At 39.6% G+C, this 27,765-nt stretch overlaps 1 protein-coding gene across 1 annotated transcript in view; it reads left to right on the top strand.

Moving 5' to 3' along the window:
• The window catches only part of msh5.L (mutS homolog 5 L homeolog), a 56,958-nt gene that overhangs the window by 5,751 nt on the left and 23,442 nt on the right, over positions 1 to 27,765 (top strand). The window contains exons 3-14 of the mRNA XM_041572895.1: positions 2,551 to 2,674; positions 2,833 to 2,913; positions 4,529 to 4,600; positions 5,897 to 6,018; positions 8,531 to 8,640; positions 8,817 to 8,852; positions 17,336 to 17,418; positions 19,453 to 19,498; positions 19,634 to 19,772; positions 20,943 to 21,005; positions 21,981 to 22,109; positions 24,220 to 24,292. Of these exons, the coding sequence (XP_041428829.1) occupies positions 2,551 to 2,674; positions 2,833 to 2,913; positions 4,529 to 4,600; positions 5,897 to 6,018; positions 8,531 to 8,640; positions 8,817 to 8,852; positions 17,336 to 17,418; positions 19,453 to 19,498; positions 19,634 to 19,772; positions 20,943 to 21,005; positions 21,981 to 22,109; positions 24,220 to 24,292 (1,078 nt within the window). The remainder of the gene's footprint in view (positions 1 to 2,550; positions 2,675 to 2,832; positions 2,914 to 4,528; positions 4,601 to 5,896; positions 6,019 to 8,530; positions 8,641 to 8,816; positions 8,853 to 17,335; positions 17,419 to 19,452; positions 19,499 to 19,633; positions 19,773 to 20,942; positions 21,006 to 21,980; positions 22,110 to 24,219; positions 24,293 to 27,765) is intronic.

Raw genomic sequence — 27,765 nt, 5'->3', positions numbered from 1 at the left:
ATGAATGGAGAGCTGCGGAATTTCACTCTAGTGGCGGAACTTCACTCTTTGATAAATTTACCCCATGGGGGCTGATTTACTAACATTTGGAAAATTCACTTTCCCAAATCTCAACCTTTTTCCTGTGTTGTCACTGCCAAAAAAAGTTATTTGCACAGTTAACTATTATATGAAAAGAATATTTGCACAAAAAAATACAAAAAGATGTATTTTTTCCTGAAGATTTTTTAGATTTTGTATGCATACATTATACCTGTGCTTCTGATAAATTTAGGAAAGGTTATGTTTTTGTATTTGTGTTCCGCCTGTTTATGTGCGAACAATCATTTGTTGAAATTACTGTTACTGTGTCACTGTGCCTATGCTTTTATTGGATTGAATAAAGGATTACTGTTAAAGCACCTTCAGGATCACTCCTCTGTATGAGAGAACACCATTGTTTGTACAATAAGTTTGCTGCTTTTTTAGCTACTGGACACCTGACAGCATAGTCAGAGAAACTCAGCTAACAGGCTCTTCACATTCCTGAGCTGCCAATTGGTGAGCCGACTCATTGTATCCCTCTTTGGTTCAAATGTCATGCAAGTTCATTTTACAAAGACCTCTACCATAGCAAAACATGGACCGGACAGTTTCCTGTGAAATACTTGAAACCGATTGTATACTTTAGTTTCACAGCATGCTGGTCCCTTTCCAAATGCTACCCTGTGTAGTAACGTTTACAAAACAGCAAGAATCCCACAAAAGAGTCTTTCTTCCTAAGCCAGGTGAAGAAGTTCTTCTCCAGAAACCTTACATCAATGCAATCGAAGACAGACTAGCGCTTGAAGCATGGAGATGGGGGGTAGAAAAAAAAGGGATGTTGTGTTGACGTCACTAAGGATGCCGAAACATACCCAGAAACTGTTGCCACACACAGAGGTGCTGAGGTGAAAAGTTTGGTAGAGACCCGGAACCACCAGGGTCTTTAACATCCCTGTGGACTCTAAGGGGCCTACTTATGAAGGCTTGATTTTTTTGTGGTCGAGTGAAAAACTTGAATATATAGAGGAAAAAAACTCAAACTTTTCGAGATTTATTATACCCCAAAGCTGCTAAAAATCAAAATCCAAAAATACTCCATCTTAAACCTGCCGAGGTCACATAGTCAATGGCAGATATCCCTGAAGTTGTTTCTTGACGTCATTATCTGCACTGGATAATCTGCTAAAGTTGGTGTTTTTTGGGCGACAACTCTTAAAAATTGTATGATTCGGGCGGCAAATTGTAAAAAGTAGTACAATCAGAATTTTCGTACAATTTTATTGAGTTTTTTTCCCCACACTGACTTTTTCAAATTGATTATAAGATAATTGAGGTAAATTCGTGGATGGGAGTTGTCGAGTTTGTTTTAATAAAAAAATGATAAAAATGTAGTAGTTTAGTATATACCCCCCAGATATGGACATATTTGATACACATATTTATCAATATTGTCAGTTTTATTTTATATATTATTAGCTTTTATGTAATGCAATAAAAACAGTTTTTCGCTATTAGTCCCCCCCCCCTTCTTTTTATAAAGTATATACAAGACACCTATTGTGTCCCTGTAGTAACAAATGAGAAGCGTGACATATATCTCAGTCTGTGAGTAAGCTGTGAGACTTTTGGCGTTGATGGGCACAAAAGGTTATTTGTGTTTGTAAGTGCACTGCAAGAACTTTTTTTTTTGGATAAAAAAATCACTTAATAAATAAACTATTTTATTGTTAATTTAAAATCAAAATGAATTGCTCACTGTAGCAATTTTTTTAGGTATAAATACAATTTTTTTAGGTACATACAATGGTGCTGTTAAACTTAAACTCTCGACACTTTATTTTTTGAAAACTAGATAAGCAAATGCACTTGCAATATTTGTAATTTTGAGAAAGGTATAACTGCCGGTATAAACACTTTGCACTATATTATATGACAACTAAAGTATTTGTGACACTTTATCTTTATCTGCAGGGACAAATGTGATGGTAAAAAACTTAAATACATGATCATAAGTCAATAAATCAAATCTACTACACTATATTCTTCCTTTTTTCTTTCTCTTCTCCCCACACCCTTTTTCTCCCCCCCCCCACCTCCATGCTTCAAGCGCTGGTTTGTCTTTGATTGCATTGCTGTGTAGTAACATAGAGTCTCAGAACTTCTATGTTTCACATTACACTACTCCAATTACATTTTAGTATATCACTCATACTGAAGGATCTTGTTTAGTACTTTTACAAATATTTAAAAAGCATTTTGTTGATATTTCAGTCTTTCAGTTGTTTTAAGTTATTTAACTGACTCAGATATCATACTGAGTATAATACCTTTATTTTGGCATAATTAGAGAGAGATAAAAACCTGCTAATTTTTTTTGCTTACTATGTACATTCAGTTCTAGCATTGAATTGAAAGATGAAGCTCTTGCATTATTCAACACTCTCGCAGTAAGACAACCATAACATTTTGTGATGCATTAAACAAAGTTGCTAAAATTAGAGACAACAGTCCTCTCTCTGTTTGCAGATCTATTTGTCTGTACTGTGGCACGCCGGAGTACTGGCTGTGGTGTACTACAACTCAAATGATTGCTCTGTTCACTTTATGCCAGATGCTCCTGAAACCGAAGAGTTCAAAATGCTAAAAAGAAGTAAGGAAACTGTTAAACATAAAGATAATAATCATAATAAAAAATGTGTTACATGCATGTACGTTTTTTTTTTTTCCATTTTACCTTTCACTTATCAGTATTACTCTAATTTTCTGTTGATTACTTTTTTTAACACTGGTGTCTTTCTATTTTTTTAGTTATTGCTGATTTGCACCCAAGGTGTATAGTGACAAGTGCAAAGCAGGACCAGCCGTTCTCTGACTTTCTTCGATCCATGAGTAATCTTATATTTTATATACAGTATACTCATTGTATTGTCCATTCTCATTGTATTATGAATGAACATAACTTTTTCAGTACTTTTTCAGTTCTAAACATAGCAGGAATGCAGACTTCAAATTTCCAAAAAGCAACTTTATTTCTGTTTTCATTTAAATTTTTATACTCTATGGACTTTCACTCCTTATAACTAAACCTTTGAATATTTTTTCCTTTTTGGGGAATATAGACACTTGGTTTTTTATGGTCAAAACTGTCAAATTCGAGATTTATCAAACCATGGCCCTGTAGAAATTCGAATCTGACTATTCACCACCTAAAACCTGCCAAGTTTGTGTATAAGTCAATGGGAGAGGTCCAGGGACCAATTGAAACATTTTTCTAGCCTTCCTGACATTCAAGTTTTTTTTCGGAGAAAAAGCTCGATTCGAGTTTAGTCAAATTTGATTAGAGTTTTCGGGTCATTTATATTGGTTCAAGTTTTTAATTTTTTTTTATTAAATACCCCCCCAATCGAATTTTGATTATATTCAAATTTATTAGAGTTAAATATAATTCAAATTAATTTGAAATTTGACCTTTGGTAAATGTGCCGCTAAGTGTCAGCAGGAGCCTGGTTCATCAACCAGATATATTTAAGCAAAACAATCTTATAGTCTAAGTTTCTATTATAAAAAACTCTTTCTCTGGTTATACAAAGATTAATACTGTGATTGCTAATGATTAAAAGGTCTTATATGTGCAGAAAGGGTTGTGAAATATCAGACGGGTCCTCTTAGGGCCCTCCGGAACCTTCAGGCTTCAAGGCCCCCCCTCACAATTTAATGTAGACAGTGGCAAACTATATAGAGTTTATATAGGCTTATAAAAGTGTTAATGGGAATTTTCCTCAGCTGGGTCTTACTAGGTCCTGAGCTCACTAGAAAATCCTCAGGTACTCTAACAGGCCTGTCCGACGCTGGAAAACACCATGACTTGCCTGGCAGGTTGGAATTTAGGACTTGGTAGTAGGGATGGATGCATGGAATTCGGGATTTGGCCAGGATTTGGCCTTTTTCAGTAGGATTCAGATTCAGCCATATCTTTGTGCCTGGCCAAACCGAATCCTAATCCTAATTTGTATATTAGGATTTCATGAAGGATTCGGGGATTCCGCCAAATCCCAAATAATGAATTCTGTGCATCCCTACTTGGTAGCATAGCAGAATAGTGACAACAGAGCTGGGAATACTGAATTACTATATAGCTGGGACTGCCACCACCTAGTAAGCAAATATATTATGCAAAAATAAAGTCCAGTCTGTATTAAGTCCTATTCTTTATTATGACATAAGGTTTGCTATGCTAAACTAGCTGGCAGTACACAAAGGTTCTAGTTTAGCTGTTTAGTTTAGAAACAACTGGCCTGCCATGTATTATTTTCAGATTATGTTACTGGGTTGTTTCTATAAATCTTGCTGTAATGCTAAACTACCCCTTTTATTGAGTACAAAGTTCCAGCAATTGAAAGTTATCCAGTTGTTAATCTTGTATATGTTTTCACTTTGTCTACGTATTTATAATTAATCTTTCCCACTGGTTACAGAATGAAACCCGTTATCACTATTCTTACAGATTTTTGCAGTAACGAAGAAACTCGTGGAAGTACCAGACCTGAGATTGTTGTATTCCCACATGTGGATTTTGGTATCATGCAATGCACTTAACGTTTCTGTTGGGGGCATAGACAAACTCATATTTAGGCACACTTCAGTTGTCTGAGATATGTATAAGAAATAGTTTAGCTATTTTAGTTCTGAAAGTCAAACTCTGATTAAGGCCAGAAAAAGATGGCATGTAGGAAATGTTCAGAGTTCAACAAGATTTGGTCCTGTTGGTGAACTCTGAACATTCTAATAACCTTAAAACAATTAGTTTTAAAATTAAAGCCTGCAACTAAAAGCTAGAAATGGCTTGTCCGTGAACTAACTGCTCACACCCAATAGATGGCCGTATGCCTGCAGTAACACCAAGTTAGAGGTCTGTTATCTGATATGCTTGGGTATTAGAGTTTTCAGATGATGTTACAGAGGAAAGGCAATGTATCAAATATAGACTTTTTATCTAATCAATATACTGAGGGGAATAACATTGTCTATATTTGAATTTCTCTGGATAACAGATCTTAACACTCGGGTGATTATTTACTAAACTCGTTTTTTTTAGGCAAAAACTCAAATTTTTTTGAGATTTATTATAGCCCGAAGCTGCAAAAAGTCAAAATTTCGGAAATCCGCAATCTCAAACCTGTCAAGGTCATGTATAAGTCAATGAGAGATTTCCCTATACCAGTTTGAAGATATCGTGGGCTGCGTGGGATGTGATTCGGGAGCCACATCCAAAAAATTTGTACGGTTCGAGTTTTCACTAGATGTTATTGAGACTTTTACTGAACCAACTTTTTAGAGTTATTTTACTAATAAATAAGGTAAAATCGTGAATGGGAGTTTGGCCGAGTTTCTTTTATTCAAATTATGAGAAACATTTGAGTAAATAACCCCCTAGGGTTGCTAACTTTTCTGTAAAAAAAATACCAGCCTTCCTATATTTTTATCTTTATACACAGCAACTTGTTTATTTGAACTATAGTAGTGTTTCTGAAGCAAACAGATCAGTTTTACCAGTATAGGGCAACAGTGTATGATATTTTCATTACTTTAAAACACTTAGGGGCTGATTCACTATGGGTCGAATATCGAGGGTTAATTAACTCTCGATATTCGACTAGGAATTAAAATCCTTCGACTTCGAATATCGAGATAGTTCGATCGAACGTAGTCGAAGGTCGAAGTAGCCCAAAAAAACTTAGAAATTCGAAGTTTTTTACCTTCGAATCCTTCACTCGAAGTTAGTGAATCGGCCCCCTAATTTTTTTGTGTTACTGTTCCTTAAAAGCAAATTTAGATGTAGTAAAATAGCATTGTGTGTTTTTGTAACACCCAGGCCTGCAGATTTGCAAGAGAAGGATCCTTTCTGGGAATTTTCCCACTTTACCTTCTAATGTTACAGAATCAGAGAAAATTCTGCACCTCTCTTCCATCATTCCCTTTGACTGCCCAAAGATGGTAAATAAACAGACATTTCTTCCTCTATCTGCACTGTTCCTAATTTTATGAGTAGACTGCAGACTTACACATATGCACGTATTAAAGATGTCACAAAGCCATTGATTTTCCTTCACATAATGTATGAGGATTGTACACAATAATATTAATGCACCCTTAAAACTCAATGTTATATATAAACACTGGGCTAATTTGCACTTGGGCAGTAACCCATAGCAACCAATCAGTGATTTGCTTTTTCAGTCAGCTGCAGAGTAAGCACTGAAATCACCTGATTGGTTGCCATGTGTTACTGCCCAGGAGCAATTTTGCCTAGTCTTTATAAATGAGCCCAGATGTGTAATGTATGTGTAGTAATGAGTGGGTTCATGCAAGCACTGAAATTTAAACAATACTTGTGTCACTGAACAAATTTATTGATGTATAGGGGTACATTTTCTAAAATTCATCAAACTTCTCAGCCTTTTACCATATTTAACCCATCGGGTAAAAAAATCTATTTACTGTTGTTGAGGAGTCTTTTCTGCACAAATATGCATTGCAATTATATAAAGCACTAATTTGAAAATTTGTGCAGATTTTTGGTGAGCTTACTTTATAAACAGGGCAATTTCTTCAGAGCCCATTATCTACCTTTAAACAAACAAATCTCTTTCTTATGTAAAAAAACAGCCTTTGAGTATCTTATTGTCAGGAGCATCTTGGTGGACTGGTAATTAGTTTTATCAGCTCCTCTGAAGTTGTGACTAACTCTAAGGGGCACATTTACTAAGCTCGAGTGAAGGATTCTAAGTAAAAAAACTTCGAATTTCAAAGTATTTTTTTGGGTACTTCGACCATCGAATAGGCTACTATGACCTTTGACTACGGCTTCGACTTCGATTCGAACAATTCAAACAAAAAATCGTTCGACTATTCGACCATTCGATAGTCGAAGTACTGTCTCTTTAAAAAAAACTTTGACTACATACTTCGGCAGTTTAAACCTATCGAGGTTTAATGTTAGTGTAAGGAACGTACCTGGTGGTCTAGTGGGGAGACGGCAGGGACGCCTGCCGCCCCCTCGGCGGGGACGCCCGTCGCAGCGAGGAGCTTCTTTTAGGCCGCAGGCGCCGGCTTCTTAAGGCGCGCGCGGCGCGCTCCTGTGTAGTGACGTCAGCGCGCAATGGCACGTAATTCAAAATGCTATTTAAAGGCCATTAGGGCTGTGGGAGTTTGCCCGTGATAGGTTTTTACCTGGTGCTTCTGAGCTGTAGCTATTTCGTATCCTGAACTTGTTTGATTAATGTTTGTGACCCTTGCCTGGCTTTTGACTATTCTGACCTCTGGATCCTGACCCTTGCCTGATTACCGACTACCCAGGGGTGCTTCGCCAATGAGGCAAGTTGAGGCTGTCGCCTCAGGCAGCAGCGCCCCACTAGGTACCAGGGGCAGCAAAAATGCTGCTCCTGGTACTTTAAGAGCAAATTTCCAGGGGAGGGGGGGCAGCAGCAACTGCTGCTGCCTCAGGCAGCAGAGGGGCCAGGATCGCCCCTGCGACTACCTCCTCTGATTAACCCTCTGATTGACTTCCTGGTTTGACCCTTGCCTGCCTGATAACGTTTATTCTCTGCCTGCCTCGACCCGGCCTGATCTGACTACTCTTTTGCCTAAATGCTTTGTACTACGATCTTCTGTCCAAAGACTTTGCTTTACTGTCGTGCCCCTCTGCTTATCCAGAACCCTCATCTTGCACCTCTCGTTTAAGTTCAGGTGGCATCCAAGTAAGCCGAGGGCTCCTCCCGAGGCCCAAAGGCGGTCACACTACTGGTGAAGCACGAGCCGAGACCAGGGTGCCTGGTGTTTTGTTCTGGTGTTGGGTGCCGACCGTGACAGTTAGCCTATGGGGGCCTTCCCCATCACTTTTCTAAGGTTTTTTTGATCAAAGGAAAATCCTTTGATCGATTGATTAAAATCCTTTGATCGTTCGATCGTAGGATTTGCAGTAAATCCTTCGAATTCGATATTCGAATTCGTAGGATTTTACTTTGAGGGTCAAACCCTCGATATTCGAGCCTTAATAAATGTGCCCCTAAGTGACAGGAAGTACTAAAGTGAAACTAACAGATGGCTGTATGTTTTTCATGTGTGGGAGTACCCAGGGGGAGCCCATGCAGAGAGAACAAACAAACGCCTTCCAACTTATCATAAATAAAGAAAATATTGGTATAATTTAGTAAAGCATAACACACATTTCATTTCAAGCTTTAATAGGAAAGTAACATGAGAGGTAATTAATTCATTTAGGATCCCTATTTCTTTGAAGAGGATGTTTCCTAGATTACAGTTCAGTTAACCACATAAAATCAAAAAGATACTGGCGGATGTTAACTATAGGTATAGATATATGCAGCCCTGTGATGCAATTACATTGGATATAGGACACTTTCTTATGTTTTTCCTGAGGTCTTAAAACTTATAATCTTAAACTTATTATGTCACTAATTTCTTGATCTTACATTTTTCTATGCAGGTCTGCACTCTAGGGGGGCTTTTGAAGTTTTTGGAACGTAGAAGGATTGGAGTGCAGCTTGAAGACTGTAGCATTGGAGTTCCTATCCTGAGCCTCAAAAAATATGTCTTGTATGTTCTGCAACAGTCATTCACTGTTCATTTGTTGCTGCCTACCTGAATAAACTTGGTATCCCTAACAATTCACAATATGTGAATTTTGCTTTAAACTGTTTTTGCTAAATGTTATCAAAAGAATTTTGATCGCACTGTTTGAAAGCTGCAGCTTGTTTTGTTTTATTCATTAGATCAGACATTGTTGATATGGATCAAGATACCTACAGGTAGATATAATAGTTCTCCATGGAGGTATGGTATCACTAATCATGTACAGTGTTTAAGGTATTATGTGAAAACGCCTCCTCATCTAAATCTCCCAAAGTTTGGTGTATTTTTGCGGCAAGATTTTATATGTACTTAAAATCATTATTACATCATTGCAAGCGTAATATGTTGACATTTTTCTTTGCAAAATGACGCTACTGTATATTCCACATACATTTATATTGGGGAAAATACACTTGTTAGTTTATTTCATAAAGCAATGACATATGGGATATTTCATAGAGAAGAAAGGAATAAACAGCTTCAGGCAGTACTTAATAAACTGCAAGTGTTCATTTATTAGCAGGTTGCACACTGCTAATAAATGAACACTTGCAGTTTATTAAGTACTGCCTGAAGCTGTTTATTCCTTTCTTCTCTATGATATATGTACTTCGGGAGTGTGACACAGACTCCAGGGAATCTACAGCAGTACCTTTTAATGACCAGGACACACTGGAGCCAGCAATCCTCCTTCCTTGACATATGGGATATTAGCATTGAGGATATAATGTATTTAACGAGTAGCCAAAGTTGCTGATCTATATTTACAATGGAAGTTCTCCAGCTGGACCTGGAGAAATTAATTTTGGTGAAAAAATAGGCCAATAGTCGTCATACATTTAGGGGCCCATTTACTTTGCTCGAGTGAAGGAATAGAATAAAAAAAACTTTGAATTTCAAATGTTTTTTTTGGCTACTTCGACCATCAAATTGGCTACTTCGACCTTCGACTACGACTTCGAATCGAACGATTCGAACTAAAAATCGTTCGACTATTCGACCATTCGATAATCGAAGTACTGTCTCTTTAAAAAAAAACTTCGACCCCCTACTTCACCACCTAAAACCTACTGAGGTACAATGTTAGCCTAGGGGGAAGGTCCCCATAGGCTTTCTAGCAATTTTTTGGTCGAAGAAAAATTGTTTGATCGATGGATTAAAATCCTTCAAATCGATTTTTCGTTCAATCGTACTATTTGCGTTAATCCTTCGACTTCAATATTCGAAGTCGAAGGATTTACATTCGGCAGTCGAATATCGAAGGTTAATTAGGTTAGGTTAATCTGCCCCTTAGTAGAGATGTCGCGAACTGTTCGCGCGAACATCGGGTGTTCGCGCTCGCCGGAAGTTCGCGAACGTCGCGCGACGTTCGCCATTTTGGGTTCGCCATTGTTGGCGCTTTTTTTTGCCCTCTCACCCCAGACCAGCAGGTACATGGCAGCCAATCAGGAAGCTCTCCCCTGGACCACTCCCCTTCCCTATAAAAACCGAAGCCCTGCAGCGTTTTTTCACTCTGCCTGTGTGTGCTGAAGAGATAGTGTAGGGAGAGAGCTGCTGCCTGTTAGTGATTTCAGGGACAGTTGAAAGTTTGCTGGCTAGTAATCGTTTTGATACTGCTCTGTTATTGGAGGGACAGAAGTCTGCAGGGGTTTGAGGGACATTTAAGCTTAGGTAGCTTTGCTGGCTAGTAATCTACCTTCTACTGCAGTGCTCTGTATGTAGCTGCAGTGGGCAGCTGTCCTGCTTCTGATCTCATCTGCTGACTGCTGCAATAACAGTAGTCCTTGTAAGGACTGCTTTTATTTATTTTTTTGTTGTTTTACTACTACTACTACTACTACTACTATAAGAGCCCAGTGCTATTAGTCTAGCAGTGTTGGGGAGTGGGACTGGTGTGCTAATCTGCTGCTCCTAGTAGTTCAGCAGCACCAACTTTAATTTTTTTTTTTTAATATTCATTTTTTTTTTATTTTACTTTTTTTTATTTTACTACCGCTGTAGTAGTGTATAAGTTGACCTTTTAGGCATTATTTGCCCTGTAGGCATTATTTGCACACTGTTTTCTTCAACCCGCCATCGAGCTGTGTGACCTTGTTCACATTCTGTCTAAATATCCATAATATTACCGTCTCCAGAAAAAACACCGGAGTCACTTTTTTCAAGCAGCCATAATATATTTTACGTAATCCGTATCCACCGCTGTAGTAGTGTATACGTTGGCCTTGTAGGCATTATTTGCACACTGTTTTCTTCAACCCGCCATCGAGCTGTGTGACCTTGTTCCCATTCTGTCTAAATATCCATAATATTACCGTCTCCAGAAAAAACACCGGAGTCACTTTTTTCAAGCAGCATTCATATATTTTACGTAATCCGTATCCACCGCTGTAGTAGTGTATACGTTGGCCTTGTAGGCATTATTTGCACACTGTTTTCTTCAACCCGCCATCGAGCTGTGTGACCTTGTTCCCATTCTGTCTAAATATCCATAATATTACCGTCTCCAGAAAAAACACCGGAGTCACTTTTTTCAAGCAGCATTCATATATTTACGTAATCCGTATCCACCGCTGTAGTAGTGTATACGTTGGCCTTGTAGGCATTATTTGCACACTGTTTTCTTCAACCCGCCATCGAGCTGTGTGACCTTGTTCCCATTCTGTCTAAATATCCATAATATTACCGTCTCCAGAAAAAAACACCGGAGTCACTTTTTTCAAGCAGCATTCATATATTTTACGTAATCCGTATCCACCGCTGTAGTAGTGTATACGTTGGCCTTGTAGGCATTATTTGCACAGTGTTTTCTTCAACCCGCCATCGAGCTGTGTGAGCTTGTTCACATTTTGTCTAAATATTGATAATATTATCGTCTCTAGAAAAACCACTTGAGTTACTTTTTTTCAAGCAGCATTCATATATTTTACGTAATCCGTATCCACCGCTGTAGTAGTGTATACGTTGACCTTGTAGGCATTATTTGCACACTGTTTTCTTCAACCCGCCATCGAGCTGTGTGAGCTTGTTCACATTTTGTCTAAATATTGATAATATTATCGTCTCTAGAAAAACCACTTGAGTTACTTTTTTTTCAAGCAGCATTCATATATTTTACGTAATCCGTATCCACCGCTGTAGTAGTGTATACGTTGACCTTGTAGGCATTATTTGCACACTGTTTTCTTCAACCCGCCATCGAGCTGTGTGAGCTTGTTCACATTTTGTCTAAATATTGATAATATTATCGTCTCTAGAAAAACCACTTGAGTTACTTTTTTTCAAGCAGCATTCATATATTTTACGTAATCCGTATCCACCGCTGTAGTAGTGTATACGTTGACCTTGTAGGCATTATTTGCACACTGTTTTCTTCAACCCGCCATCGAGCTGTGTGAGCTTGTTCACATTTTGTCTAAATATTGATAATATTATCGTCTCTAGAAAAACCACTTGAGTTACTTTTTTTCAAGCAGCATTCATATATTTTACGTAATCCGTATCCACCGCTGTAGTAGTGTATACGTTGACTTTGTAGGCATTATTTGCACAGTGTTTTCTTCAACCCGCCATCTAGCTGTGTGTATTATCGTTTCCAGAAAAACCAACTGAGTTTTTGTTGTTGTTGTTGTTTTTTTAAAAATAATGCCAGGCAAAGGCAGGCCGCCACGCAGAGGCCGTGCTAGGGGCCGTGCTGCTATGCAATCCTGTGGCCCTAGCAAATTTCCCAGTTTTAAAAAGCCAATGACCCTGAACTCCCAAAATGCTGAAGAGGTAGTTGACTGGCTTACACAGCACACCCCATCCTCTACCGTTTCTAACTTTACCACAACATCCTCCTCATCCTCCACTGCTATGGCCACCCCACGTAACACTTCCTCCACCACCGGTGCCCCTTCTTCACTGGGGTCAGAGGAGTTATTTTCCAATGAGTTTCTTGAACTGAGTAATGCGCAACCATTATTGCCAGAAGAAGATGAAGGAGATGAGGACCTTACACCAGATTTAATTCTGGCAGAGAACACGATAGAGATGGACATAATGAGTGATGAGGAGGAGGTCCCCGCTGCTGCTTCCTTCTGTGATGTGTCAGAAGAAATTGATGCATCTGAGGAGAATGATGATGAGGAGATTGATGTTTTGTGGGTGCCTAGTAGAAGAGAGCAAGAGGAGGGTAGTTCAGATGGAGAGACGGAGAGTCAGAGAGGCAGTAGGAGAATAAGACTTAGAAGAAGCAGGGAGGACAGCCCGCAGGGATCAGCAGGGCAACAACATGTATCGGCACCTGTGTTCAGCCGGCCAACGCACCCGCCATTGCCGCCAATACCGCCAACTCCGCCAACTTCTACTGTTACCGCCAGATCGCACACTTCCAAAAAGTCAGCAGTGTGGGATTTTTTTAATGTGTGTGCCTCTGACAAAAGCATTGTAATTTGCAATGAGTGCAGTCAGAAACTGAGCCTTGGTAAGCCCAACAGCCACATAGGTACAACTTCTATGCGAAGGCACATGAGCGGCAAGCACAAAGCACTTTGGGAGCAACACCTCAAAGGCAACAGGCAAACTAAAAGCCACACTCCTTCTGGTCCAGCATCTTACTGCTCTACCTCTGCTCTCCTTGACCCGTCTGAACCACCCTCCACTCCGCCTTCCACCTTGACCACCTGTTCCCATTCCCAGTCATCTGCCACCAGCCAAGTTTCTGTGAAGGCCATGTTTGAGCGTAAGAAGCCAATGTCTGACTGTCACCCCCTTGCCCGGCGTCTGACAGCTGGCTTGTCTGCACTCTTAGCCCGCCAGCTTTTACCATACCAGCTGGTGGACTCTGAGGCCTTCCGCAAATTTGTAGCAATTGGGACACCGCAGTGGAAGGTACCCAGCCGCAATTTTTTTTCTAAAAAGGGAATACCACACCTGTACCAACATGTGCAGAGCCAAGTTACCGCATCTCTGTCACTTAGTGTTGGGCCAAAGGTCCATATGACTACTGACGCATGGTCCTCCAAGCATGGTCAGGGCAGGTATGTCACCTACACTGCCCACTGGGTGAACTTGGTAATGGCTGGGAAGCAGGGAATGGGTAGCTCAACAACAACAGTGGAGTTGGTGTCACCGCCACGGATTGCACGCGGTTCTGCCACCACCTCTACTCCTCCATCGCTCTCTACCTCGTCTTCTTCTTCTTCTTACTCTGCTGCTGGGTCCTCCTTCTCCTCCTCCACACCTGTGCACCCCCAGCTCCCCCTAGGCTATTCGACGTGCCAGGTACGCCGTTGTCACGCTGTCTTGGGGATGACGTGCCTGGAAAGCAAAAACCATACCGGATCTGTACTCCTGTCATCTCTGCAGTCACAGGCCGATCGGTGGCTGACCCCACACCAACTGCAGATCGGAAAAGTGGTGTGTGACAATGGAAGCAATCTGTTGGCAGCGTTGAGACTAGGCAATTTAACACATGTGCCCTGCATGGCACATGTGTTAAATTTAATAGTCCAACGTTTTGTCTCCAAGTACCCAGGATTCCAGGACGTTCTCACCCAGTCCAGAAAGGTGTCGGCCCATTTCAGACGTTCCTACACAGCCATGGCACGCCTTGCTGACATTCAGCAGCGCTACAACATGCCAGTCAGGCGTTTGATTTCTGACAGCCAGACTCGCTGGAATTCAACGCTCCTTATGTTGGAACGTCTGCTGCAACAACAAAGGGCCGTCAACGAGTACCTTTTTGAACTGGGTGGTAGGACTGGATCTGCACAGCTGGGGATTTTTTTCCCCCGTTACTGGGTGCTTATGCGCGATGCCTGCAGGCTCATGCGACCTTTTGAAGAGGTGACAAATATGGTCAGTCGCACCGAAGGCACCATCAGCGACCTAATACCCTTCGCTTTCTTCCTGGAGCGTGCCGTGCGACGAGTGACAGATGAGGCTGTAGACCAGCGTGACGAGGAGCTGGAAGCGCACGATTTCTGGTCGGAATCACCAGAACGAACCCAGGCACCTGCTGCAACGCAGGGAGGTGCCAGAAGTGGAGTCAGAGGAGGAAGGTGGCTTTGTGGAGGAGGAGGAGGAGGACCAACAGGAGCAGGCTTCCCAGGGGCTAGTGGTGACCTTTTGGGGACCCCTGGTCTTGTACGTGGCTGGGGGAGGAGACCGTGGATGATGCAGTCCTTGATAATGAGGAAGCGGAGATGGATAGCTCTGCATCCAACCTTGTGAGAATGGGGTCTTTCATGCTGTCATGCCTGTTGAAGGACCCCCGTATCAAGAGGCTTAAGGAGAAGGACCTGTACTGGGTCGCAACGCTACTAGACCCTCGGTACAAGCATAAAGTGTCAGAAATGTTACCAACATACCACAAGTCCGAAAAGATGCGGCATTTACAAACCAGCCTGCAAAACATGTTGTACAATGCTTTTAAGGGTGATGTCACTTCAGGAACTCATCAACATTCCAGGGGCAGAGGTGCCAGTAATCCTGCCACGAGCACACCTGCAAGGACAAAGCCCTTTGGCCAGTCTGTAACGTCAGACATGCAAATGTTTTTCTGTCCAAGGCAGCGCCACAACCCTTCTGGATCCACCCTCAAAGAACGCCTCGACCGGCAGGTAGCGGACTACCTGGCATTAACTGCAGATATCGACACTCTGAGGAGCGATGAACCCCTGGACTACTGGGTGCGCAGGCTTGATCTGTGGCCAGAGCTGTCACAATTTGCCATGAACCTCTTGTCTTGCCCAGCCTCAAGTGTGCTCTCAGAAAGGACCTTCAGTGCAGCAGGAGGGATTGTAACTGAGAAGAGAACTCGCCTAGGTCACAAAAGTGTCGATTACCTGACCTTTATTAAAATGAATGAGGGGTGGATCTCGGAGGGTTACTGCACGCCGGAAGACTTGTTCTGACTTCTATGCAGCTGTCCTTCTCTTCAAGCCTCATGACTCCACACACAGCTGTCCTTTAGCGTCCTCCTCCTCCCTCCGCCACCGTTACAAACTAGGGTGCAAACCCTACTGGTTTAATTTTTTCTGGCCTCTGTGCTTCAGTGGCTGCAACCAAAAAACTGGGCAAACAATGTCTACAAGGTCAACGTATGGCAAAAAATGACTATTTTCAGCATTTATATGGCATATTTTTTCTGGCAACTGTGCTTCAGTGGCTGCGTCCAAAAAAAATGCATATTTTCTGCATTTATATGGCATAATTTTTCTGGCAACTGTGCTTCAGTGGCTGCGACCAAAAAAATGCATATTTTCTGCATTTATATGGCATAATTTTTCTGGCCTCTGTGCTTCAGTGGCTGCAACCAAAAAAATTTATATTTTCAGCATTTATATGGCATAATTTTTCTGGCCTCTGTGCTTCAGTGGCTGCAACCAAAAAAATTTATATTTTCAGCATTTATATGGCATAATTTTTCTGGCAACTGTGCTTCAGTGGCTGCGACCAAAAAAATTACTATTTTCAGCATTTATATGGCATATTTTTTCTGGCCTCTGTGCTTCAGTGGCTGCGGCCAAAAAAACTGGGCAAACAATGCCTACAAGGTCAACGACGTTGACCTTGTAGGCATTGTTTGCCCAGTTTTTTTGGCCGCAGCCACTGAAGCACAGAGGCCAGAAAAAATATGCCATATAAATGCTGAAAATAGTAATTTTTTGCCATACGTTGACTCAACGTATATGGCAAAAAATGACTATTTTCAGCATTTATATGGCATATTTTTTCTGGCAACTGTGCTTCAGTGGCTGCGACCAAAAAAATGCATATTTTCTGCATTTATATGGCATAATTATTCTGGCAACTGTGCTTCAGTGGCTGCGACCAAAAAAATGCATATTTTCTGCATTTATATGGCATAATTTTTCTGGCCTCTGTGCTTCAGTGGCTGCAACCAAAAAAATTTATATTTTCAGCATTTATATGGCATAATTTTTCTGGCAACTGTGCTTCAGTGGCTGCGTCCAAAAAAACTGGGCAAACAATGTCTACAAGGTCAACGTATGGCGAAAAATTACTATTTTCAGCATTTATATGGCATATTTTTTCTGGCAACTGTGCTTCAGTGGCTGCGTCCAAAAAAACTGGGCAAACAATGCCTACAAGGTCAACGTATGGCAGTTGTTTAAAGAGAACAGTAGATTACTAGCCAGCAAAGCTACCTAAGCTAAAATGTCCCTCAAATCCCTGCAGACTTCTGTCCCTCCAATACAGAGCAGTATCAAGCAGATTACTAGCCAGCAAGCTTACTATCATCTGTCCCTGAAATCACTAACAGCTCTCCCCCTACACTATCTCTTCCAAGCACACACAGGCAGATTTTTCAGATACATTTTTGCCCTTGATCCCCCTCTGGCATGCCACTGTCCAGGTCGTTGCACCCTTTAAACAACTTTAAAATCATTTTTCTGGCCAGAAATGTCTTTTCTAGATGTTAAAGTTCGCCTTCCCATTGAAGTCTATGGGGTTCGCGAACCGTTCGCGAACCGCTCGCATTTTTGCGCAAGTTCGCGAATATGTTCGCGAACTTTTTTTCCGACGTTCGCTACATCCCTACCCCTTAGTAAGTTTCTGATTTTTTGGCAAATTTTCACATATAAGTTTACATTTTGCTTATTTTGTCCCTTAAACTCTGAGTTTATTGATTGATATTTATTTTTCCTTCCAGTGTTCTGCAGATATTCAAAAGTGAGGTGCATCCATCTGTCTATAAATTAACTTCTGGAGTGAAAGAAGGGCTTAGTCTGTATGGTAATTTGTTTTCTCCTTCTACTCAATATATATCTACTTCCACAGCAATTCCAGCTTTCAATTCCATACATATACAAAATAAGGGGCAGCTTGATTAACATCCAAAATGAGTTTAGCCACATTTCATTGAAAATAATGAAGGATCGGTTTTTTGCAACCATGTTTTAAATTGTGAACATATTTTAAATATTTTTTTTTAACTTGCTAAAACTTGGTGACATTTTAAAATAAAATAAAAAAACACAGAAAAAATTATCTGGAAGGTTAATAAACCAGTCTAATAAATCAGTAATTGTAAGATTTAGATTTCATTTTTGTAAGATAATATTTTATTTTTTATTAAAATGCAGACTGATATTCTGCAGTTGGCATTCATTTATATTATAGTATTTTAAAACTGGAAATAGGAGACAAATAATTCAGAATCTATAAAAAAAAGAATAAAAGTGGATCATATCTTATTATAGGCCAAATTCAGTTAAATGAGATATTATTTTATGTTTTATCACGTGAACACTTACGAGCAAGATTCAATTTGTGGATAAAAAACTTTTCTCCAAATTCAGGTCCACTTTTTCCCCATAAACTTCATTAGAGTTTTCTTGTGATAAACAGTAATATACTGTAAATTTTTCTCATTGAATTGTATCTGGCTCTAGAACAGAAAAAGGAGATAGTTTTTTTTTTCATCAAATTGAATCTGACCCTATATTCTACAATATACTAAAAGTTAAAAAGGTGCAATAGCACACAGGATTCAATGGGGCAAATTTACTAAAGGGCGAAGTGGCGAACGCTGGTGAAAATTTGCCAGCATGACGTCATTTTGGCACTTTGCCGATTTACTAATGGGCGCTGGTGTAATTACGCTAGCGAAGGAGATAGATTCTAGTGCAACTTCGCACTCTAACGCCAGGCGTATTTTCGCTCTAGCGAAAGAGGGTTCCTACGCAAATTTACTAAGTTTTTGTTTTTACTGAACGTTACCTCAATCGCCAGACTTGCCTTTGCCACCTCAGACCAGGCGAAGTGCAATGGAGTAGATAGGACTTAGTTGAGATTTTGTTGAAAATTTTTCAACGTTCCAAAAAACGCTGGCGTCTTTTCCTTTTTCAGGGTGATAGGCTGCAAAAGATAGTCATTTTTTTTTAGGGTACCTGACTTCCCCCCCTACATTTCCTTACATATGGCACATAAACTATACACTGGGTACATATGTAGGGCATTATAATAACTTTATTTTATTAAGCTTCCCTGGGCTTGTGTAGTGTAATGTATTTGCTGCAACAAATACGTCCGTTGAAATTTAACTTCCCGCCGTATGCAAATTATCTAACGCGAGCGCAACTTCAATATGCCTGGCGCTGGCAAGAAATTTCGCAACTTAGTGACTTAGCGTTGTATGTGCGAAGTTACACCTGGCGAAGTGTGGCAAAGGCGGCGAAAGCAGTCGCTGACGAATTTTCACCGGTTAGTGAATTTCCCCCAATGAGTGAAGTAGAGATAATACTAGAATTACCACTTGTTCCTGGGCAAGGAGTAGTGATAGTTTACCCTGCAGTGAAGGGTCTAGCCAAACAGCAATAATTTATGAAAACATCTGTGTGTCCTGAAGCCATTCATGTAGTATATGCTACATTTGATAAATGGCATCAAATAAAGGAGCTTCTTTACGTTTCTAAGTTTTAAACATAATCTGTATGTTTCTTTCAAAATGCTCTACATAATTGGTGGGACATCCTCCCACACTTCTAGGCACAATTTACTAAGGAGTCAGGATGAAGCTGTTCCAACTGAAAATAAAGCATTCCAGTGGCCCTGAGATTGCCATACACATGATTTCAATCTATAGCATTACATTAATTCCTTATGTACAGATAGCCCCAATGCCTTTATTAGCCATTTTTGAATCAATATCAGTGCGATCAATATAAACTTGTACTCAATCTTTGATTAGCATTTACAAATTGCATATACTGTACCTAGATATGCAAAATGCTTACTACTGAACAAGTACATATATATTTCCCTTAGGACTTTTAAATCGTTGTTGTACCAGACAGGGAGAAAATACGATGAGGTATGTCTGTTTTGTAGCATTGGGGTTGCCATCTGAAACTTTGAATGTCTCCCTTTCTCTTTCCTCTTGGTTGCTTAGTGACCATTTATTTTTTAAGCAAAACATCTTTATTTTCTCTTCTACTTGTTGGTAAAGGATGTGGCTAATGCGACCTACTACAAACCAGTGTGAACTTGATTCTCGATTAGACGTCATTGAATTCTTCATTGCACCACAAAATCAACATATTGTCGAGAATATCCAGAGCAGTCTGAAAAGCATCAAAAATATCCCTGTAATTCTTTAATAATTAATTTTAATCTATGTCTGACTTTATCATCTTTCTTCATCCCTTTCTACGCCTTACTGTTTTTTCTCTATGTTCTCTATGTATGTATCTAGTACATTTTCTAGAACAAATGTCATAATTGGTCATTAAAGTGATGTTACAATACTACAACTGTGGGCCAAATGAACTTTTTGGAGGCAGGAAAAAGTCATACTTCATACTGTGCTACAAAAATAATTATAGCTATTGTATCATTCTGACAATATAAGAACAAAAAATCCATTATGTTATGCGCTTAAAATTAGATTTTTTCAGTTGAATGGTATTTTGCAGAGGGGGCTCAGGATTCTGCCGGAAAGTACATCAGACTGTGGGCAACATTTACTATACTTTATGTGGAATTATCTATTAGTCCGTGCTTCCTGTTGTAAGAAGAATGTGCAGGAACACAAATTAAGCTTTCTTTTTATAGACTTTTTAAACAATCAGTCAAAAGACAAGGGTCACTTGATGCTGACTAGTCACTAAAGGAGGACACTGCAGCTGGGTTCCTTTGAGTTCCACAAAACCTGGACTCTTACAATGCTTGCCTCTCACATATGTAGCTGTCCCTCTTTCTAGCAGTTGATAAGTGAAATAATGTAACAACTGTTACCCATCATCCATAATAACCTTCTACAAAGAAAGTAAAGGAAGTGTAAACTAATAAAAAAAAAATCTAGTAACTGTACATAGCAATTAAAATTAGCAGAATATATCTAGAATATTTTAGGATAGTTGTAACCCTGGCTGGGCTTTAGAATTAGTTAAAGTAAAAATAGGCATTTCCCCTAAACTTACCCTAATTAAACGTTCTACAGACTCTCCTCCCAAGGGTGCAGTCCCACAGTTTGCTGCTTTACCCACATATTGTATTAATATAAGTTACGATAAACAACAAAATATAGTAGTGTAATGCACATTTAACACTGAAACTGTTTTTACTCAACTGACTAATGCTAACTGGGCCATGGCAACACTGTCTCTTTCAATGTTAAAACGCCTACTTTGCTTTCTTTGAATTATTCCCTTTAGCTCCATTATCCTATGCCGTTAAAAAAAACTTTCTTCATACCAATCAGTGTGTTTTGTAGGCTTCGGGTTTTTATATTTTATACAATGGTTGTTTTGTTTCAGCTAATTTTAAAACGCATGACACTCTCTAATACCAAGGTGACTGATTGGCTGGCTCTGCATAAGGTAATGTTTACAACACTTTATCAGCTCATAGATATAATTCTACTGTGTAGTGCAGAGCTACCTTTATTACTTTAAGATTAATCTGAAACATGTGGATCTATTCACTGATCTGAGATTTATTTGGGAGACCTCACAATTTGGTGTTTTAGGTTGATCAGAAATGATTTTCCTACCCTCTTTGCATATTTGAAAACCCATAATAACAGTTTTTATGATGTCTCATTCAAATCATAAAATCAAGAATTATAATTCAAACTAGCATCTTTTTATGATATGGACATGAGTCTGACCAAAAATGGCTTACTTTTTGCCTTAAAGGGCAAGTCAATCCCAAAATAAAAATTTGCCTTATTAAAGAAAACATAATTCTAAGTAACTTTCCAATATACATTTATTAAAAATGTTCAGGGCTTTTAAAGTTATTTGTAAAAACAATTGCTGTTAACTCCTGCTTGCTACTATTTAAACAATGTTGCAAAAATCTGTTAATCAGCTGCCTTTTCTTACATTGTATCAACAGTCTGGCCATCAGGGCAGAGAATAGAAAGGGACAGACAAAATGCTATTTTCAATAACATCACATTTACAAATATTTGAAAAACCATAGAAAATTTGTAATGAATGTATATTTAGGAAAAAAATATTTTTTGCATTGACATTCCCTTTATTTGGTTTTGTCAGTCACAAAATTAAAATGCAACAGATGATCTTAAAAGTGCTATTAAATGCCATGAGTATATATAAAATAGGTCTTGTATTTTATCATCACCAACAGTGTACAGTACATGTGCAATAAATTTTAAACTTTATTGATCAAGGCCTTGGATTTAATTTTAATAGATATGATGTTCTGAACTTTGTTATACTGTGCCAATGTTTATATCACTCTATAATATGCTTGTTTCGCTATAAATGATGTTGCATATTTATTATTTTTCTTGTAAGCATTATTATTTTGTAATTTTTTTGTTGCAGACAGTTTGCAGTGCTAAGTACATTGGAGACACCTGCCGCTCTCTACCTCAGACTGTGTCTCTTTTTTCTACCATCTCTTCAGCATTCAGCAATGAGCTTCTGTACATCAAAAACCTAATTGCCAAAGTGGTTAGTTTCTTTGTGTATGCTTATTTCCCTTGGCATTGGATGGCATCTTGCTTAAATTGCTGTGGCGTAACTACTTGACGGCAGGCTCTGGTACAGGATGGGCACTTGTTGGACCTCCCCCCTATGAATCATACGATATGTAAAATCTCCCCCTTTACAGTCGTTGCCGATAACTGTTATCGTGGCTCCGGCGGGCCCAAAGGGTGTGTGCGGCCCAGGTGTGATTGCATACCCTGCACTCCTGGTAGTTTCACCACTATTGCTGTGTCCAAAAATGCATTTTCACACAATTAAATGGTACAAAACATGGGGGGGGGGGGGTGGAGGGTTTGATTGCTGCTGTTAGGGAAAACAGGCAGAGGTCAAAACGCCCCTATCTACCTATAACAACTTTTGATACGTGAAAAGCACCTTTCGCTGTTCCTTCTGGGTCACTCAGAATGGCTTCCATTTAATATTATCAGGCGTGTAATGGGGGGTTTTAGCTGCTGCAAACTTCTAGCAGGCAGATTTCCCAGTGTGCTATAGCCAATCTGGCTAGCACTGCTAGTACAGGTTGTTATTAAACTTCTCTAATGTGTGTTTTGGGGACAATCAACTTCTCAGGCAGTTTCAGTAAGTGGCATTGGTGGTTTCAGGCTTTTTGCCCCACATGTCATTAGCTTCAGACTCTGTGAATCAAATTCAAATTGTACAGTACAGGCCATATATATATATATGGTACAATGATTCAAAAAACAATATTTCCACATCCTAAATAACTACACAGTAAGTGAGAAGCAGAGGCTACTGACACCCAAAATATATGAAATACAGTTAGTGGCAATGGTTTCTAGAAAAGAAATGACTGCAGCACCTCTTTGTTGCAAAAGTGAAAAAGTTGTGTTTTTTGGTCAGAAACCAACAGACAACATTTCGGGCTTCCTTTCGCCCTTTCTCAAGCCTGAGAAAAGGCGAAAGGAGGCCCGAAACGTTGCCTGTTGGTTTCTGACCAATAAACACAACTTTTTCACTTTAGCAACAAAGAGATGCTGCAGTCATTTCTTTTCTAGTATATGTTTGACCCCTGGCAAGGGTCTCTGGACTGCTCTGAACTCTGCCCAAAGGGGTTCCGGTGAAGTGGTTGAAGCACACACATTTCTACAAGTGTCAATGGTTTCTGACACCCGAGACACTACTTAGACACTGCTATAAGAATATCAGCCAGCAGGAGAATTGGGATAAGATAAAAAAAGCTACGGCTGTAGTTGATTGAAAGGAATTGTAAGTTGCTCTGTACTGTTAGCTGTTTCTGTGGGCACATGCTCTTACATAATGAGCTGTAATTGCTGCCTACACACCATTATTAAAAGGTAAACAAATTAACATTAGTCTGAAAATAAAATTGTAAATAGTAACACGAGTTTGTTTACATCATATTAAAAATAACATCATAAAAATTCTGACAATATCTCTTTTTTAATTTTGCTGTCAACATGAAACAGTTTTTCTATTTACTGAAATCTATGTCTAAATCTATTTAATGTAAGTAATGTAATTATGGGGAATATTGTAAAGGTGGTGTAACAACTGAGACTGTGCACCAGCTCCATTACTTATGCTTTCTACTGAGGGGCAGATGTATGAAGGGTCGAATATCGAGGGTTAATTAATCCTCGATATTCGACTAGGAACTAAAATCGTTTAGCGCAAATCCTGCGATCGAACGATTCGAAGTATTTTAATCCAACGATCGAAGGAATATCCTTCGATCAAAAAATCTCAGGCAAGCCTATGGGGACCTTCCCCATAGGCTAACATTGACTTCGGTAGCTTTTAGCTGCCGAAGTAGGGGGTCGAAGTTTTTCTTAAAGAGACAGTACTTTGACTATCGAATGGTCGAATAGTCGAACGATTTTTAGTTCGAATCGTTCGATTCGAAGTCGAAGTAGTAGTCGAAGGTCGAAGTAGCCCATTCGATGGTCGAAGTAGCCCAAAAAAACACTTCGAAATTCGAAGTTTTTTTAATTCGAATCCTTCACTCGAGCTTCATGAATCGGCCCCTGAATGTTGTCACAGCATATTCCTAAAATATCTATGTAAAGACTATATTTTTCTTTCTTATATATAGGTGGATTTTGAAGAAAGTGTGAAAGAGAATTGTTTCTGTGTTAAACCCTTTGTGGACACTGCTGTGGATGAGAGTAAGAGACCAATAGATTAGAATTTAAAATTTCATGTTAATTCAAAAAATTTAAAGTAAACAGTTGAGTTATAAAATCCACCTGGAAATTATTTCTATTCTCAATTTCGAGTCAATCCAGCAAGATTTTCTTAGAGGGAGGTGTTGTAATATTATCTGTGGCTAAATTAATTTTGTGCAAAAATTTTTATGTTCCCAGAATACATAATATGTATAATAGCACCATTTTGGATCTTTTGTAACTAGCCTGTAAAATAGGTGTAGTTGGAAGTATTGCTATTCCACTAAGAATTTATTTGTAGACATGAGCCTCAAGTTTTCCATTAAAATGTGAAAAAAGTTCCCACCCCACGAGCATCTCCCCCACCCTAGGCCAGAGCCGAAAAAGAACTGGCACCAGATACACCCGCAGATCCCACCCCAGCAGACCTCATGTCGACCATCCTGCAGTGTCAAACTACTTTAACCTCAATGTTCACCTCTAAGATTGAAGAGGTTGATTTTTTTATTGATCAAGCAGGACATCCAGAACATTAGAGAGAGACTGGGTGAGCTGGAAGAAAGAGTGGGTGGGAAGACCGTAATGCTCCTCTGCCTCAAGAAGTAAGCAACATCAAACATCAGCTTCAAGCTATGCCAGACCGCAAGAATGATATGGAAGACCGCCAGTGCCGTTCAAATGTCCGGATCCTAGCTCTCCCTGAAAGAAGTGAAGGCTCTAACCCTGAGATATTTGCCTAAAACTGTCTCAAAGAAATATTGGGTCAGAATATATTTTCACCACAATTTGTAGTAGAACGCACACATCGGGTTCCAACCCCTTCCTCCGTCTCGAGCATTCCTGATTAAATTGCTGAATTACCAAGATAGAGATATAGCACTCAAGGAGACTAGGAAGAAAGGGGATATACACTGTGCTGAAGCTCGGATCTCCATATACCCGGACTACTCATCTACAGTACAAAAGAAACGTAGTTCTTACATAGGAGTCAATCGTAAACTTCAAGACATAGGCTTGTGTGGTGTTTGTGCAGATGGCTTGTAGATGTCACTGTGCTCAGACTTTTACTGTGCATACTTCCTGTCAGCTTAAAAGTGAAAGGGAAAGTTACTGTGTAATGGCTGCATGAGAGCCTGCTAATAAAGCACTGTTATACTTTTCTCATCCTCGGCTACCCAAAACATAACAAATTGACGATGAGATGGCTCTTCTACCTCTGCAGCAGCCTGCACCTTTTCTTTCAAACCCTGGTGAACCTAACATACCTTTTACTGCTTGGATCCATATGTTTGAAAATTACATTATTGCTGCTGACCACAGGGATATTTCTGCTGCTAGAAAGCGTGCTTTACTTATTCACTGCCTGGGAGCAGAGGGACAGCGTATATTCTATACATTACCATTACCTGATGATACTTATGAAACTGCTCTTATTGCTATAAAGAACTTGCCAAGAGTAAATGTGGTTTCTGAAAGATATAAATTCGCCAACGTGGACAATGTAATGGCGAATCCACAGAACAATTTGTAGCAGTTTTTGAGAGCTGTGAGTTTTGGACTCTAACAGATGAAATGCTAAGAGACCAAATAGTGGAATAAACAAACTCACCTTGCATTAGAGAGAGACTGCTCCTAGAGCAGGATTTTAACCCTTGCAAAGGTTATTACAGTTGCTAGCCAAATTGAAACAGTAGTGGCAGAAGCTAAAACTCTCAGTCACACTTTGGCCTAATAATGCACAGTCACAGGCAAAATACAGTGCTAAGGAAAGGGATTCACCTACACTGCAAAACCATACAGTATATACAAATAGAAAATACTGCTTTCGCTGTGGTTCAACACAACACACTGCAAATCATGTTACATGTCCTGCAAAAGCTATACGGTGCAGCAAATGCACAAAGGTAGGACATTTTGCTAAGATCAAGTTTATATGCACTGTCAGTGTTAGTACTGCTTCTGCTGACAAGGGACACCCCATTAACCTGATGCTTGATACAGGTTCAGCTGTTTCTATACTACAAAAGGATATTTTCTTGAAATACTTTGCAAAAGATCCGCTTGTTGCACCTGCCCTGAAACTGGTCAGTTACTTAAAGGATCCAATCCCTGTGCTTGGTTGCTTGCTAGTGACTGTACAATTTGAATCAAATACTGCAAAGTGTGACTTTTACATTGTAAATAAGGGTACTACTACTTGGAAGGGATCTCTTTGCTGCATTAAACCTACAACTAATTGATGGTCTCATTACTACAGCATCAGTGCCTGCCACACAGCCAGTGTCTAAAATTTCACCACAAAGCAACACTTCACTGGGCTGTGCAAAGAACTTTGTACACAAAGTTAAGTTGAGACCAGATGTAAAACCAGTACCATTTCCCGATTCAGCATGGGAAAAACTTGCTATTGATATTGTCGGTCCTTTTACAGATGCTCCTATAGACTGCAGATTTGCTATAACCTTGATAGACTATTACAGTAAATGGCCTGAAATTGCATTTGTTTCTCATATAACATCAGCTACAGTAATAACATTTTTGTCTACAGTCTTCAGCAGAGAAGGTAATCCAAAGGAGTTAATATCAGACAACGGACCACAGTTTGTCTCATCTGAGTTTGAATTCTTTCTGAGAGAGAGAAATATTGTGCATAGGAAATCTTCAGTGTATTACCCACAAGCAAATGGAGAAATCCAGTGATTCAACAGAAGTCTGAAAGAAGCACTACAGATAGCAAATCTTACTGGGAAATCTTGGAAAGTATTTACAACAGAATTCCTACATAACTACAGAGCAACGCGCCATGCAACAACCCAATTATCTCCAGCTGAATTATTACATGACAGATGCTCAGTAAGTTACATGTTGCAGACATCAAACTTCCACAAAATACCGTGCCTACAAAATCATCTATTGCTGACATTGTGAAACGTCAACAAGCCAAATGCAAGGCTTATACTGACAGAAAAGTGGTGCCAGAGAAGATCACTTTCAGCCTGGATCTTTAGTCAGAATTAAGAAACCAAGACTACTGAAACAAGGACAATCTAAATTTACTACACCACTTGAAGCGAGACGCCAGCGAGGACCATACACATATGAACTGTCTGACGGACACATGACTTTGGAGAAACTCCATTTGATGAAGGACATTTTCCTGCTCCTGATGTCAACTGCAATAGGAATGAAGAAAGTGAACCTATAAGGCGTACTGAGAGAATCAGAAAACGACCTGCATGGACCCAGGACTATGTGATGTGAATAATGCATAATATTGCTTTAAGATGCATACTGTTGAATTATTGTTGTTTATTTCATCTGCCAAATGCTTTCCTACTATAGGGAGAATATGTGGTGTTTGTGCAGATGGCCTGTAGATGTCACTGTGCTCAGACTTATACTGTGCATACATCCTGTCAGTTTAAAAGTGAAAGTTACTGTTGTGTAATGGCTGCATGAGTCTCTGCTAATAA

This window comes from Xenopus laevis, chromosome 8L (genome assembly GCF_017654675.1).
Source record: "Xenopus laevis strain J_2021 chromosome 8L, Xenopus_laevis_v10.1, whole genome shotgun sequence".
Classification (NCBI taxonomy): Eukaryota; Metazoa; Chordata; class Amphibia; order Anura; family Pipidae; genus Xenopus; species Xenopus laevis.
Note: the sequence above shows the minus strand (reverse complement) of the source record. Positions and strands in the feature narration are given on the sequence as shown.